This window comes from Cuculus canorus, chromosome W (assembly GCF_017976375.1).
Source record: "Cuculus canorus isolate bCucCan1 chromosome W, bCucCan1.pri, whole genome shotgun sequence".
Lineage (NCBI taxonomy): Eukaryota > Metazoa > Chordata > Aves > Cuculiformes > Cuculidae > Cuculus > Cuculus canorus.
In genome coordinates, this window is record NC_071440.1 from 865,493 (window position 1) to 881,497 (window position 16,005).

The 16,005-nt window shown below is 44.2% G+C and overlaps 1 protein-coding gene across 1 annotated transcript; it reads right to left on the reverse strand.

Annotated features, from left to right (window-relative positions):
- Positions 1-4,053: 4,053 nt before the first annotated feature.
- Positions 4,054-15,489, reverse strand: LOC128850187 (Golgi phosphoprotein 3-like). Its single transcript, XM_054053174.1, has 4 exons — positions 15,352-15,489; positions 14,296-14,436; positions 7,054-7,168; positions 4,054-4,478 (listed from the first exon to the last, which is right to left on the reverse strand). The coding sequence occupies exons 1-4, from the start codon at positions 15,487-15,489 to the stop codon at positions 4,054-4,056; spliced, it is 819 nt and encodes a 272-aa protein (XP_053909149.1).
- Between the last annotated feature and the right edge of the window lie 516 nt (positions 15,490-16,005).

Here is a 16,005-nt window from a genome sequence, read left to right on the forward strand (position 1 = left end):
TTTCTTTCCCTATTCTTTTCTGCTGTCTTAGGAACCATCTTTTCTTCTCACTCTTTCTACAGAAGCTCTTTCACAGAATCACCAGGTTGGAAAGGACCACTGGATCATCGAGTCCAACCATTCCTAACACTCCCTAAACCATGTCCCTCAGCACTTCATCCACCCGTTCCTTAAACACCTCCAGGGAAGGCGACTCGACCCCCTCCCTGGGCAGCTGTTCCAGTGCCCAATGACTCTTACTGTGAAGAATTTTTTTTCTGATATCCAACCTGAACCTCCCCTGGCGGAGCTTCAGGCCATTCCCCCTTGTCCTGTCCTCTGACACTTGGGAGAAGAGGCCAGCTCCCTCCTCTCCACAACCTCCTTTCAGGTAGTTGTAGAGTAATAAGGTCTCCCCTCAGCCTCCTCTTCTCAAGTCAGAGTCTTCTCAAGTCTTTCTCCCAAGTCAGAAGGCATTTTTTTACCATCAGCTTTTCAAAGGCCTGCTGCTGCTTTGTAGGTGGGAGGAAACAAGACTCAATGGTAGGAAACTCCAGATCTGATCCAGAGATTAACATGGGCAGTATCTCTGACCATGCTTCCTCCCCATCCAACGATCCTCTCCTTCTACCCAAGGCCACCTTTAACACCTGAAATCACATTTTATATTTGACACTTACAAAGCACTTGACAGCAAATGAGATGCTGAGTCAGTAAACTGTTGTATACATCATGCATTACCACAGAATAAGTTACTTTTCCAAGAAGTTTATACTTCTCTGAATCTGGAAACCCCCTTCCATACAGAAAAATAGATGGATACAACAGGGGAAACTAGGATGTAACAGGCTTCGACTACCCAAAGTGCCTGAAGCCCAGTTTAGGAAGAACTGAGGCTTTGATCTTAAAGTTCTGTTTCCCAAACAGGTGGAAACCAGAGCCTCAGGAAAAATTGGAAATTATTTAGAAAATGAAAAATAATCCTTTAAGTGTTGCATGCGTGTGATACACAGTAACTGTTTGCAGCTCATAGCTTGAAAGGGTGCTTTATTTTGCTTCAGTACAGATTCAGTCCAGTTCACAGAGAGCGCATTACTTAATACATATCTTCACTTTGTGGGAGAAATAGACATGAACATTCAGTCACCAGCCTTTTATAGCTAGTTTATCCCTGATAAGGGGAGCTAGCTTGCAGAAGTTTACTGATAAGCGAGGAGCTGGAATGCAGCATCAGCAGTCTCAAAAACAACCAGAAGGGGGCTGCAGTTTGAGGAAAAAGAAAAAAGTTCATCCTGAGGAACACTGCTGACTTCATCCCAGAGACCCCGGCCCATGACCACCAGGAGACACTGCACAAGCACAAGACTGGAGAGAACCTTCCAGAACTAATTATAATACGAAGCGGGGATAGGGTATGAATATGTAGTAGGCACTTATACCTATGCATGTCTTTACACTATAAGTAGCTGCTTGTTAAGCTATATGGTGTGCAAGCTAGGAGGAGAACCCCCTTGCACCCCAGCGCTGGAAATAAACATACCTGCTTTATAACTCATTTTGGGTTATAGGGTTTGAATTCCGCAGAACAAGAATGAGTGGACAGAAAAGGGACTATGAAAGATACATTGTCTGAAGTGTGTTTCATGTAGCTTAGATTTTCAAAGCCATTTAAAAAGTTTTGTGCACTCAACTGGCTCCCAAACACTCCACTATTTTTACTGACTTTTCCACCTAACTATTTTCCTCTCCTCTCAAAGAGCAAGAGAAAATGAAAAAACAGATTACGAGAGAGAGAGAGAGAGAGACAAACAGCGAGTTAGCATATACTATCAAGTGCAGAAAGTATGCTGTAAGTTGTAAATATGAGAGTAACACAGCAACTTTCATTTTTCCCCCCCTCTACTTAAAGCAATAACATTTTGAAAATATTTAAAAGAAAATGTCCAAAGTTCATGCCCAAGCGCCTCAACATTTTAAACACAGCATCTTACAACTGAAGGAACACCGTTTATCTTTTTATTTGTAAACCAAAGTTTGAAATACTTTACAATGTACTTTGAATTTATTTTTTTTCTAAAGAAACATCATTTAGGAACTGAAAGAACAGTGTGCCACTAAATGTTAAGGACCATATTTTAAAAACCTTTATTTAAAAAATTTGCACAGGTATGAATAATTTAAGTTGTATTTTAAAGTTAACTCCTTAAGCATCTAAGTGATTTAAAATGAAGTACAAAATTGCTAGTCCAGTCACAGATGCGGCTGTAGAGTTGTGCTCAGGATAGAAGAGGTCTACCCATGACAGGCACAGCTGCACACTCATAATCTAACTTAAATCTGTCTCAGCCGTGAATTCTGCAGATCTGAGTGACACCACTGATTAGGTAAGTTTTATTGACTTAATATAAACTCTCCCTTTCTAATAAGAAGGATATTAACTAAAGCTTTCAGTTAAGCAATAAAACCTTTCTAATTAGCAACCAAAAAAAAAAAAATTACATGCTTGCTCTGTTTCAGGCACTTTTAAGATTATAGTTTATTTACTGTAGATAGAAAGCTAGTATACAGATTAAGGGATCTGTTAAATTTCAACTCTAGTTATATACCATCTACTATTCTTGCTCTGAATATTAACCAAAAAAAGTTTCTAAACACCTGTAAGCCCCACTATAAATCTTCATTGTTATGAGAGAGAAAAAAAAATCAATGCTTAATTTGTTCAATGTATAATATTTACACTGTGAAACCAACGGGAGATAACAAGCAGTGGCAAAGAGGTAATACATTTTAAAAAGCCAAAGTATTATAATATAATTTTTTTGCAATTGTATGCTAATCAGCATAATCGCATTTAAAAAATTAAAATATAGCAGTGTCCCATTACAGAAATTTTAATCATCTGAACTGCAGTCATTACTTGCTAACCATTTACATGCAACACCTGCTGGGACTAACTTTTTGGTTTTAAAGTGTAAAATAGATTACAGGGTCTAAGAGACAAACATTAATTTGTGTCCAAAGAAAATTAAAAATTGCACTCAAGAATTGTACTGGTCACAAGCCTCTTCCATAAGGGAGGGGGAAAGAAAAATAAAGTACAAACAATGATAGAAAGTGGTGTCTTTCTATACACTAATTATCAAAGGCAATGCATAGACTGAGAATACCTGGATGGCAAACTCTGTAGACACTGGAAACAGCTTTCACATACATGCTCTTTATAGGAGGCCTTTATTTCCATCAAATGACAATGGCTGATAGCAAATAAGGGTCACCAGGTATACAACTAAGTAGATCTTGCAAAATACTAAGATGGGGCAGTTGTTAATATGCAATTTGAACTATATATACAATATGATGGAATGTATCCCATCCCAAAATTGGTTTATGAAACAAATGGGCATTTCTACACTAGCCTTATGACTCAGCTATCTTTCTAATGAAAACATAATGTACACAAGAGACTTGCACGAAAGTTAAAATTTATGGAGCATTTTACAGGAACCATTGACAAACCTGCTTAATGGCATTTCTGCTTTTAAAATAATTTTGTTAGATATAATTGAAACAATGTCTGTGTATAAAATGTCCTGACAGACACTTCAACATGGAGCTTTGGTGATTTTAGAAGGATCTTTTTTGATCTGTTATGAATTGTACTGCAGAAGTATTGATGCATGCACATATCTGTGTCAGCTGAGACTAGCGATCCAACTGCATGCACATTTCCCCCTTGAGGTGCTTTCCATGTTAAACCACTTCAATAACAATTAAGATGAAAAATAGATTAAACAAAGTATTTCAGATAACTCAAACTGAATAGGAAATAGAATGCCAATATGGCAGTAAAACCTTTTTCTGTTGTTTTTAAACAGGAAGGTCTCTTGTACCAGCAGAATCCTGTATACAGTATAGATACACAGAAAAGGAGGGAATACACCACTTATCATTCCCATTAAACAAGAGCTGATTTGTCATGTGAGAAGGTACAAATTACAGAAAGCATGAATAGTCAATAGAAGAGAAACAACTGGTTTACATGAAAGAAGAGAGAACACTGCAGGCTGAATGCAGCTATTTTGTGAAAGCTGCTACAACAGCCCACAGAATCTCATTTGTGTTGGCTTTCATAGATTCAACCTCAGGGTCTAAATCCAGAAGCTGCCGCACTCTCTTTGTGGCTAAATCATACTGCTCATCCAAAAGGGGGGCGAAAGCATTCTCCAGAACATCTGAAGCATGGGCTAAATAAACGAGTGCCAGCAAGCGCTTGTCCATGCGGTGAGGGTCATTCACCCATTTGTCAAGAACTGCTTCCTGAACCTTCTTGATGAGGCGCTGTTTGATATTGTTGTTGGTGAGAGGGTGTGTAGTCATGTCAAAAAGAAGGAAGTTCTGTTTCTCTGTTGTCAGTACACCTTTTTCCACTAAATTTTTAGCTAACCGTTCACGGACATTTCGCAATTGGTAGTGCAACTTCAGTGGGTTCCATGTTTCACCTAAAAAAAAAACCCAAGAAAAAAAGCAAAGAGTCAGGCAAAAGTTTAAGCTGTACTATTACAGCGATTCTCCTTCCTGCTGCAGAATGAGCTGTCAAATTCATATAGCTGACTATTACACTGATATTGTGCTCATGTCAGCATTTCTCTGATCTCTGACCTACCCAGATATATGCATACAGACACCACAAGAGCCTCCTTGAGGAGTTTCAGTGTGAACTTAAACTTTGGACAAAATGCTACATAAGCCATATAGAATCATAGAATAGTTTGGGTTGAAAGGGATGTTACAGATCATCCAGTGCCAACCCCCCTGCCATGGGCAGGGACACGTCCCACTAGATCAGGCTGCCCAAAGCCCCATCCAACCTGGCCTTGAACACCTCCAGGGATGGGGCAGCCACAACTTCCCTTGGCAACCTGTTCCAGTGCCTCACCACTCTCATGGTGAAGAAATTCTTCCTAATGTCTAGTCTAAATCTGCCCCTCTCCAGTTTATACCCGTTCCCCCCGTCCTATCGCCACAAGCCTTTATGAATAGTCCCTCCCCAGCTTTCTTGTAGGCCCCCTTTCAGGTACTGGAAGGTCGCTATAAGATCTCCTTGGAGCATTCTCTTCTCCAGGCTGAACAAGCCCAACTCTCTCAGCCTGTTCTCGTATGGGAGGTGCGCCAGCCCTCTGATCATCTCTGTAGCCCTCCTCTGGACCTGTTTCAACAACTCCGTATCCTTCTTATGTTGAGGATTCCAGAGCTGGACACAATACTCCAGGTGGGGTCTCAGGAAAGCTGAGCAGAGAGGCAGAATCCCCTCCCTCGCCTTGCTGGCCACGCTCCTTTTGATGCAGCCCAGGATACGATTGGCCTTCTGGGCTGCAAGCACACATCGCCGGCTCATATCGAGCTTCTCATCCACCAGCAACCCCAAGTCCTTCTCTGCGGGGCTCCTCTCAATCACATCATCCCCCAGCCTGTATGAAACCAGGGACTGCCCTGACCCAGGTGTGGGACCTTGCACTTGGCCTTGTTGAACCTCATGAGGTTCTCACAGCCCCACTTCTCCAGGCTGTCCAGGTCCCTCTGGATGACATCTCGTCCTTCCGGTGTGGCAGCTACACCACTCAGATTGGTGTCATCTGCAGACTTGCTGAGGGTGCACTCAATCTCGCTGTCAATATCATTGATAAAGATATTGAACAGCGCCGGTCCCAGTACAGACCCCCGAGGGACACCACTCATCATGGATCTCCATCTGGACTTGGAGCCATTGGCCACTACTCTCTGAATACGACCATCCAACCAATTCCTCATCCACCGAACCGTCCACCCATCAAATCCATCTCTCTCCAATTTAGAGAGAAGGATGTTGTGGGGGACCGTGTCAAAGGCTTTCTAGAAGTCTGGATAGATCACATCCGTCGCTTTACCCTTTTCCACTGCTGCGGTTACCCCATCATAGAAAGCCACTAAGTTGGTCAGACAGGACTTGCCCCTGGTGAAGCCATGCTGGCTGCCATTAATCACCTTCTATGATTCGTTGATTCTAAGAAGGCAGAGAAAGTAGGAGGGATTTTGCTAATTTTTGAAACTTTTACTTATCTGTTGTTATGAGTAACAAATAGATTTAGATAGACAACTTCAAGTCTCATTATCCCCTACCTTCCAAAGTCATATTGTTGACAAAACAGTGGGTTTTTATCCTGTGCTGTTTGCACAACTAAGTACAGCTCTGATCTACTCCCGGGAAGCTGCATTTTGTGCTTTGTAAAAACAGACAAACCTTAGTGATGAATTTTGGCTGCAGAAAAAACCCCACCAAACAAACAAAAAACTCAAATAAAAGCACTACATGTTAAGATGGTTTAATTTAAATTTAATTTATGCAGCCTGAGAATACAAACATTGGCAAGGTATATGAAAAGTGTTAACTGCAATTGTAAAGATGAAATCTAATTGGCATTTAATATTTTTGGCAACAATTTATTAGGTTTACAGAAAGAGCTGTGTGCAAAGTACTCATCTTGAAGACTTAGTTTTGAACAACTAAAAGTATCTAATATTTGAAAATATTTTTTACATTTTGACAGTTAATGGAAAAATGGAAAGAACTCCTAACTCTTTATGATTAATGGTCAAATCACCCTCAATTTTTAAATCTGAATAGTGAACTCCTTATCTCCTTTCTTTATCAAAAGATATGAATACTGAATCCATACAGCTATACTCCAAACTTCCACTAATCCTCATTTCCAATTACAGAGAAAGGCAGTTATATCTCCAGAGTGCAGTCCTGATTTACTTCAGAGTCAGCAGAAGACACCTCTTCCACGGAGTAGAGATGTCCTCTGATACTTCCATCTAGATCCTTTCTGTACCAAGTCAAAACCAACAGTTACTTATATTTGATTAAAGGCTACAATCAACAAGAGACTACTCTAGAGGACAGATTAATTAACTTTTTTGTATACTTTCTTCCCCAAATCTTACAGTATAATCTCTAGTGATGCCAAATAATTAGCTTTACGGGGGGGGGGGGGGGGGGGGGGGGGAAGCAAATACATTATGTTCAAGGCTTACCACTAAGCAGTTCAATCCAATTTTGTACTGTTTCAGGAGGTTGGGTCTCTTTTATGTGTTTCAGAGCTTCATCAAGCAGAACATCCCCTGTAGGAGCATCTGACTTGCAAATCACCTAGGACAGAATAAAATGCAGTCAGTATTTTGAGTTAATTTGTATAACATAAACATCCAACAATAAAACCTGAAAAAAATCTACCTGTTATCAGAACCAAGGAAATTTTTAAGGAGTGAGGAATCTTCTCTAAGAATATGCAAGTTTAAAAAATACCTAGTTGTTAAAAAAAATATTTAGGATTTTAATTACAAAGCTACATTAAGTCTTATGTTATCTATAATCTAAATTAACGTCAACTGACTAAAATGATGGTATTAATAACATGCTTAATAGATAATTTTTTAAGGGAGATAATCCACTAACCTGTCCGAGTCCTTCACTTCCTCCCCAGAACAAAGTATACTACAGTATTAAACTGCTCTCTGATGGCAGTCAGTTTTACTGCCTCAAGTCAATTTATTCAGAATACTGCAGTTAAACAATTAGGCGATGTGAAATTGAGAAATCATTTAAAAAGCGAAAAATGCAGGAAAACTGTTTTTTTTCCTTCCATATATTGATGGATAAAATTAGGTTCAAGACAACATCTATAGGTTTTGCAGCTCTGAAGAACATGTTGACCAGCAACACTATGTTTCATTCATCAACAGTTAAAATACGTGTATAAGGCAAAATATGCACGTACCAATAAACCCCTTAGTATGCAATAATAAATGCAATATCACTTAAGTAACTTTAAGTAATTTTGTTATTTAATAAATTCTAAAATTATTTGAGTTCTTCCCCCAAAAGAGCACAGGAGAGAGAAAAAAAGAAATCATTCACAATAACATAGTATCATAGTATAGTAAGGGTTGGAAGGGAGCTTAAAGATCATCCAGTTCCAACCCCCCTGCCATGGGCAGGGACATCCCACTGGATCAGGCTGCCCAAGGCCCCATCCAGCCTGGCCTTGAACACCTCCAGGGATGGGGCAGCCACAACCTCCCTGGGCAACCTGGGCCAGTGTCTCACCACTCATGGTGAAGAAATTTTTACATAATAAACATAATAAAATTTAAGAATTTGAGCAACTGCTTGTTTACCAGAATAAGTAGTTATATAAACCATGTACAAATATCATTTTTTCTGGTTAGAAAAACAAGAATACCAAACTAAAACATACAGATTTAACTAGCCCAAGTCAATAAGTTTGAACAAAAACAACAAAATTCTATCTTTCTCTAGGAAAGGAAGAACTACTACTGTTTCAAAGCTATTTATGAAAATAATGATTAAATCTGGCAAGTTAAGTAGTTTTACAAGTTAGCACTTCATAAGCATCAGCAAAAAAAACACAACAGGCAATTGACAGAAAGAATAACGTATTAAAACAATTCCACATATACAAGAGAAGCACCAGGTAAACAATCTTATTTTTACTAAAGCTTCACAGTAGTCAGAAAGGTGTCCTGGAAAAGCTTTAAGTGTCCTATTGAAATATATACCAAGCTCAGTTCTGTTCCATTGTTCCAATAATCCTTAATACAAACAATAGAGGAGTAAAATAAAGTTTCATAGCATCTGTAGATGACACTGAAATGAGTTGCAATGGTAAAACAGCTTCAATACTGGCAAGATGATTCCAAACTGGAAATGTCTACAAAGTAAATGAGATGAAATTAAAAAGAAATGCAAAGTAGTATAGTCAGGATGAGAAAACAGACGACAAATATAAAAGATATAATAAATGACTATATAGTTCAGAACAGCAGAAAAACCATCTAGTAATTCTAGCAGCAAGTAGACTGCGAACCAAATGAATCGACAAAAGCCAAGTCTTTTGATAAAGTAAGAATTTCATTCTAAGCTGCATTAACCAGAAACTTCTGGAGAGATCTTTGTGAATACCTGACAGGTCATAGTTGGAATAATATGTCCAGTTTAGTTGGTGTCTATAAAGCACAGAAACTAAGACTTTAATGGAAATCAGTAAGAATGACCCAGTCCGCAATGCCAGGCTAAAAAGAATGTTAAGATCTAAAAAGAAGCATGCAAGATATTTTTACAAAGAGGGTATCAAACAGTAGTTTCAGGTGGCTACTTTGGGAAAAATAAAAGATATCAGTTTATTCTGGATATACAGAAGACGAAGGATTGTCAAAACCTTCAACGGGCAAAATAAACATCCAAGGAGGTTGCTGAATTGCATTCAGTGGGGAATCATAAGACTAAACATCTGCCAAGGAGGGACCAGAGAAACCTGATTTTCTGTTTCTCCATCAAGATTAAATGGTCTCTTGAGATACTGTCCAGATCTCCACTTCTGGAAGCTGGAGCTCACTCCAACCATAAATATCAGAGATTTGGTTTTAAAAACAAAGCTACATTTTAGTCAAGACCCAGCCAATCCCTGTTTGAAATGAAACACACAACAGTGCCTATTTATCTTTCTGATTTACTAGCATCACTTAAAATCTTTATTAACCACATATAACGATATTGCATATCTTCCAGTTTTATATCAAGACTGAATTTTGGAAGTTTCTCTTTTTAATTATACAGAAGCATACTTTAAGTTGGGGTTTTTTAAGCCACTATATTGTGGCTCTTAATAGCCAGCCTTCAGATATTTCTTTAATAATTAGCCTAAAAACACCCAATTTATTTTACTTCCCTTCTGAAGGGAACGGAAGGCCCGATCTGCAGACGGGACCCATTTCATAGGGAAGTCTGCTGCCTACCTGGGGCCTCAGTTAGAGATGTGCAAAGAAAGCTTCCAACTCTGGTCAGGCCCACGGATTATCATCCACTGTTGAGTTTCCAAGTAGGCAGCAATGAAACCCCAACAGGAAACCTGAGGGCAATTAAGAGGGACTGCAGGGCCTTGGGACGAATCCTGAAGGTATCGGGGACACAGGTAGTGTTCTCCCCTGCCGTTCCTATTCCAGGGAACGATGAGGGAAGGAGTAAGAAGAGCCAGGAAATAAATACCTGGCTCTGAACCTGCTGTGAGGAGCAGAACTTTGGGTTCTTTGACCGTGCGTTGGCCTGCACAAAAGCAGACCTGCTGGTGAATGATGGGGTACACCTGTCCCCAAGGGGCAAAAGGATACTCACCGAGACGCTGGCAGGGCTCATCCACAGAGCTTTAAACTAGGTCTGAAGGGGGAGGGGGGCAAAACCAGGCTTGATCAAAAAAACCTGGGGATGGCACTCCAGTGTCTGGGGAATGGTGTGCCAGCGAGGCCCTTTGCTCTGACACCTCAGAGGAAGTGGGGGACAGCACTCCAAGTAGCAGCAAAGATGCAAAAGTTATTGATGGGTTAGAAACGACAGTGAGGAGTCACTTAGGAACTGAGACTATTCCCCTCAGGAGCGTGGCGGGATCAACAGCCCAACTGAAGTGCACCTACACCAATGCACGCAGCATGGGCAACAAACAGGAGGAGCTGGGAGCCACTGTATGGCAAGAAAACTTACTGGATGAGGGAAAAGCTGTGTATGTAGTCTTCTTGGACTTCAGTAAAGCCTTTGACACAGTTTCTCACAGCATTCTGCTTAGGAAACTGGCTGCCTCTGGCCTGGACAGGCGCACCCTCTCCTGGGTGGTGGTCAATGGAGTTAACTCCAGCTGGAGGCCAGTCACAAGTGGTGTCCCCCAGGGCTCAGTGCTGGGTCCAGTCCTGTTCAATATCTTTATCAAGGAGCTGGGTGAAGGCATTGAGTGCACCCTTAGCAAGTTTGCAAACGACGCTAAGCTGGGAGGAAGTGTGGATCTGCTGGAGGGTAGGGAGACTCTTCAAAGGGATCTGAACAGGCTGGACTGATGGGCTGAGACCAATGGCACGAGATTTAACAAGAACAATGCCGGGTCCTGCACTTGGGGCACAACAACCCTGTGCAGTGCTGCAGACTGGGGGAAGAGTGGCTTGAAAGCTGCCTGGAGGAGAAGGACCTGGGGGGTCTTGGTTGACAGCCGACTGAACATGAGCCAGCAGTGTGCCCAGGTGGCCAAGAAGGCCAATGGCATCTTGGCTTGGATCAGAAACGGTGTGACCAGCAGGTCCAGGGAGGTTATTCTCCCTCTGTACTCGGCACTGGTGAGACCGCACCTCAAATCCTGTGTTCAGTTCTGGGCCCCTCGCCACAAGAAGGATGTTGAGGCTCGGAGTGTGTCCAGAGAAGAGCAACGAAGCTGGTGAAGGGGCTGGAGTACAAGTCTTACGAGGCGCGGCTGAGAGAACTGGGGTTGTTTAGCCTTGAGAAGAGGAAGCTGAGAGGAGACCTTATTGCTCTCTACAAAGAAATCCAAAGAAGAGGCAAGAGCTTATAAAGAAGTGCCCTTAAACATGGAACAGCTTGATAGCGTTCCCGCCAACACCAGGCCAGCCATGAAAAAGGAGGAGCCAACAAAAGCTATTGAACTTGAATGTGCAAGGGAACCTAAGGAAGAGGAAACAGCTATTGAAGAAGTCCCCATAAGGGAGAGATAAAAAAGAATCAGTCGATTAATACCTGGCTCCAAACCTGGCGTGAGGAGCAAAACTTTGGGTTTTTTGATCATGGACTGGCCCATGCACCTCCAGGCTTCCTTACCAGGGATGGGGCACGCTTAGTCTCCTAGGGGTACAAAAATCCTCATCAAAAATCTAGCAGGGCTCATAAATAGAGCTTTAAACTAGATGTGAAGGGGGAGGTGGATGAAACCAGGCTAGTCAGGAGTGAGCCTGGAAGTGGAACTCCAGTGCCTGAGAGATGGTGTACTGGCGAGGACCTCCAGTGTATCAATACAGAGCAAGTGGGGGCAAGTATATCTGGTGAAGGAAAGGATGTAACTGGCACTGATGGGTTAGACAATCCAAGTACCAGTCATTTGGGAATGAACACTGTTCCCTTTATGAGAGCGGAGGGATTATGAGCCCAGCTGAAGTGCATTTACACCAATGCAGGCAGCATGGGCAATAAGCAGGAGGAACTGGAAGCTATTGTAGGGCAAGGAGACTATGACGTTGCCATCACAGAAACGTGGTGGGACGACTTGTATAACTGGAGTGCTGCTATGGTGGGATATAAACTCTTCAGGCAGGACAGGAAAGGTAGAAGAGGTGGTGGGGTAGCCCTATGTGTTAGAGAGTGCTTCGATACCCTCGAGCTTGATTATGGTGATGACAAGATTTTAATTTAAAAGGTCCTCTGTGAGGTGCCTTGACTTCTCTATCATGCTGTTTCCTGTAACTTCTGTCACAAATCACCTCCTTATTTTCCATGCACCTCAGCAGAGTTTCCAGGAGGATCTGCTCCATGATGTTGCTGGGCACAGAGGTGAGACTGATTGGCCTGGAGTTCCCCAGGTCTTCTTTTTGCCTTTTTTAAAAATGGGGGCTATGTTTCCCCTTTTCCAGTCAGCAGGACTTCACCAAACTGCCACGTCTTCTCAAATACAATGGATAGGGGCTTAGCAACTTCATCTGCCAGTTCACTCAGGACCTGCGGATGCATCTCATCAGGTCCTATGGACCTGTGCACCTTCAGGTTCCTTAGATTGTCTCACACCAGACCCTCTCCTACAGTGGGTTGTTGCTCTCCCAGTCCCTGACTTTGCCTTCTGTGACTTGGGCGGTGAGTCCTCGCTGGTGAAGAATGAGACAAAAAAGTTGTTGAGTACCTCAGCCCTCTACATATCCTGGGCAACCAGGTCTCCCGTTTCCTTCCGAAGAGGGCCCACATTCTCCCTAGTCTTCCTTTTACCAATGACGCACTAATAGAAGCTTTTCTTGATGCACGCAGCACGATTATGGTGATGACAGGATCGAGTGCCTGTGGGTAAAAATCAGAGGAGCTCACAAGAAGGCAGATGATGTGATGGGAGTCTGTTATAGACCACCCAGCCAAGAAGAAGAAGCTGATGAGCTCTTCTATAAACAACTGGGAGAAGTATCAAGATCGCTAGCTCTTGTCCTTGTGGGAGACTTCAATCATCTGGATGTCTGCTGCAAGTACAATACAGCAGAGAGGAAGCAGTCTAGGAGGTTCCTGGAGTGTGTGGAAGACAACTTTCTCACACAGCTGGTGAAAGAGATGACAAGGGAAGGCGCCCTCCTGGACCTGCTGTTTTTGAACAGAGAAGGCCTTGTGGGAGATGTGACAGTTGGTGGATGCCTGGGGCAAAACAATCATGAGATGGTAGAATTCTCAGTTCTAGGTGGGGTGAGGAGGGGGGGTTATCACAATGGTCACCTTAGCCTTCCAGAGGGCAGACTTTGGACTGTTCAGAAGGCTACATGTCCCATGGGAGACAGTCCTTAAGGGTAAGGGAGCCCAAGAGGGCTGGGTGCTCTTCCCCAGGAAGGAAATCCTGGCAGCACAGGAGCAAGCTGTCCCCATGTGCCAGAAAATGAGCCGGCAAGGAAGAAAACCAGCCTGGTTAGGCAGGGAGATATGGGTGGACACTCAGGACCCGTGGATGCATCTCATCAGGTTCTATGGACCTGTGCACCTTCAGGTTCCTTAGATTGTCTCACACCAGACCCTCTCCTACAGCGGGTTGTTGCTCTCCCAGTCCCTGACTTTGCCTTCTGTGACTTGGGCGGTGTGGCTTGAGTCCTTGCTGGTGAAGAGTGAGACAAAAAGTTGTTGAGTACCTCAGCCCTCTCCATATCCTGGGCAACCAGGTCTCCCGTTTCCTTGCGAAGAGGGCCCACGTTCCCCCTAGTCTTCCTTTTATCAATGACACACCTATAGAAGCTTTTCTTGATGTCCTTGGGCACATTTCAATCTATCAGGGCTTTAGCGTTCCTAACCTGATCCCTGGCTGCTCAGACAATCTCCCTGTATTCCTCCCAGGCTACCTGCCCTTGCTTCCACCCTCTGCAGGCTTCCTCTTTGAGGTCAAGTTTCTCCAGGAGTTCCCTGTTCATCCATACAGAGTTCCTGGTGGGTTTGCCTGCTTTCCTCTTTGTTGGGATGCAAAGCTCCTGATCTTGGAGGAGGAGATCCTGGAATATTGACCAGCTTCCTTGGGCCCCTCTCCCCTCCAGGGCTTTATCCCATGGCACCCTACCAAGCAGATCCCTGAAGAGACATAAGTCTGCTCTCCTGAAGTCCAGGGCAGTAAACTTACTGCGTGCCCTCCTTGCTGCCCTAAGGATCTTGAACTCCACCATTTCATGGTCACTGCAGCCAAGGCTGCCCTTGAGCTTTACGTTCCCCACCAGCCCCTCCTTGATGGTGAGAACAAGGTCCAGCATAACATCTCTCCTCTTTGGCTCTTCTATCACTTGGAGAAGGAATTTGCCATCAACACGTTTCAGGAACACCCTAGATTGCTTGTGCTCTGCTGTTGTCTGTCCAAAAGATATCAGAGTGGTTAAAGTCCCCCATGAGGACCGGGGCTTGCGAATGCAAGGCTGTTCCTGTCTTTATATAGAGGGCCTCATCTGCTTGATCTTCCCGGTCAGGTGACCTGTAGCACACCACCACTGTAATGTCTCCTGTCCCTACCTTCCCTTTAATCCAGACTCATAGGCTCTTGGTCACCGGTCGGCTCCTCATCCATCCCCAGGTGGAGCTCCATGCACTCCAGCTGGTCATTGACATAGAGGACAACAACCCCTCCTCATCTCCTCTGCCTGTCCTTCCTGAAAAGCCTGTATCCCTCCAATCATAGGATCTGTCCCACCGTGTCTCTGTCATGCCAATGCAATCACAGCCTTGCAGACATGCACATCTCCAACTCCTCTTGTTTATTCCCCATGCTACATGCATTTGCATAGAGGCACTTGAGTCGGGCCATTGATGAAGCTGCCTGACTGGAGATCCTTTGTGTTTCTCTTCAGGTGCTCTCCTGCTGACCTCTGTTCCTTCTCCAGGCTCTGGGCATCTCTTGCCAGCAGTGGCATCAAACTGGGATGGGTTGAGGTCCCCCTCCCCCAGCAAGTTAGTTTAAAGCTCTCTTCACCAGCTTGGCAAGCCTATGCCCAGGGATGCTCTTCCTGTTCTCCAACAGATGGACCCCATCAGCCCCAGTTTCTCAAAGCAAGTCCCATGGTCTAAGCAGCCAAAGCCCTAGCTGAGGCACCAGCCCTGCAGCCATTTGTTGATTTGCCAGACTGGGCTGGCCCTTTCAAACCCCATCCCTTTGACCAGGAAGACCATATAAAAAACTACCTGAGCTCCAGAGTCCCTTACCGCTGCTCCCAGGGTTCCGTAGTCCCCCTTGATACCCTTCAGACTGCCCCTGCTCTATCACTGGTGCCCACTTGACACAGCAGCAGCAGACAGTAGTCAATGGGCTGCACCAGGCTTGGCGGCCTCTTGGTGACGCCCCTGATACGAGCCCCTGGTGGGCAGCACACCTCTCTGGAGAGTGGGTCGGGTCGGCAAATGGGTGCCTCCATCCCTCTCAGAAGAGTCTCCCACTGCTGTCACCCATCGCCTTTTTTTCGCTGTGCTGGTTCTTATCTGGGGGGCACATGAGGCTGCCTTACCCAGCTCCAGCGCCACCTGATTCGATGGGCATTTCCTCTTCAGTCTGCAGAGCGGTGAAGCGGTTCTGCAAGGGCACCTCTGGCTTTGGGGGAAGCCTCTTCCTCCCGCTGCTCCTTGCCCTTGCTGACTTCCATTCTTCTGCATTACTGTCCCCTCGCTCCCTTCTGTGTGTGCTGGTGGGGCAGGTTTTGGCTGTGGGCTGTGGTTCCACTGTAGACTGCACCTGGAACCAGCTTTCCAGCTCCTTCTCAGCCTCCCTGATGCTGCACAGCCTTCTCGCTGCCTCCTGCAGCTCAGTCACCCGCTGCAGGAGCTCCTCTGCCTGAGCACACCTTTTGCAGGCAGCTCTGCCACCTGCCCCTGCCCCAGGAGAAAGGTCCAGGCACTTGTGCAGTCTGAGGTGTACACCACAGCCTCTCCCCTCA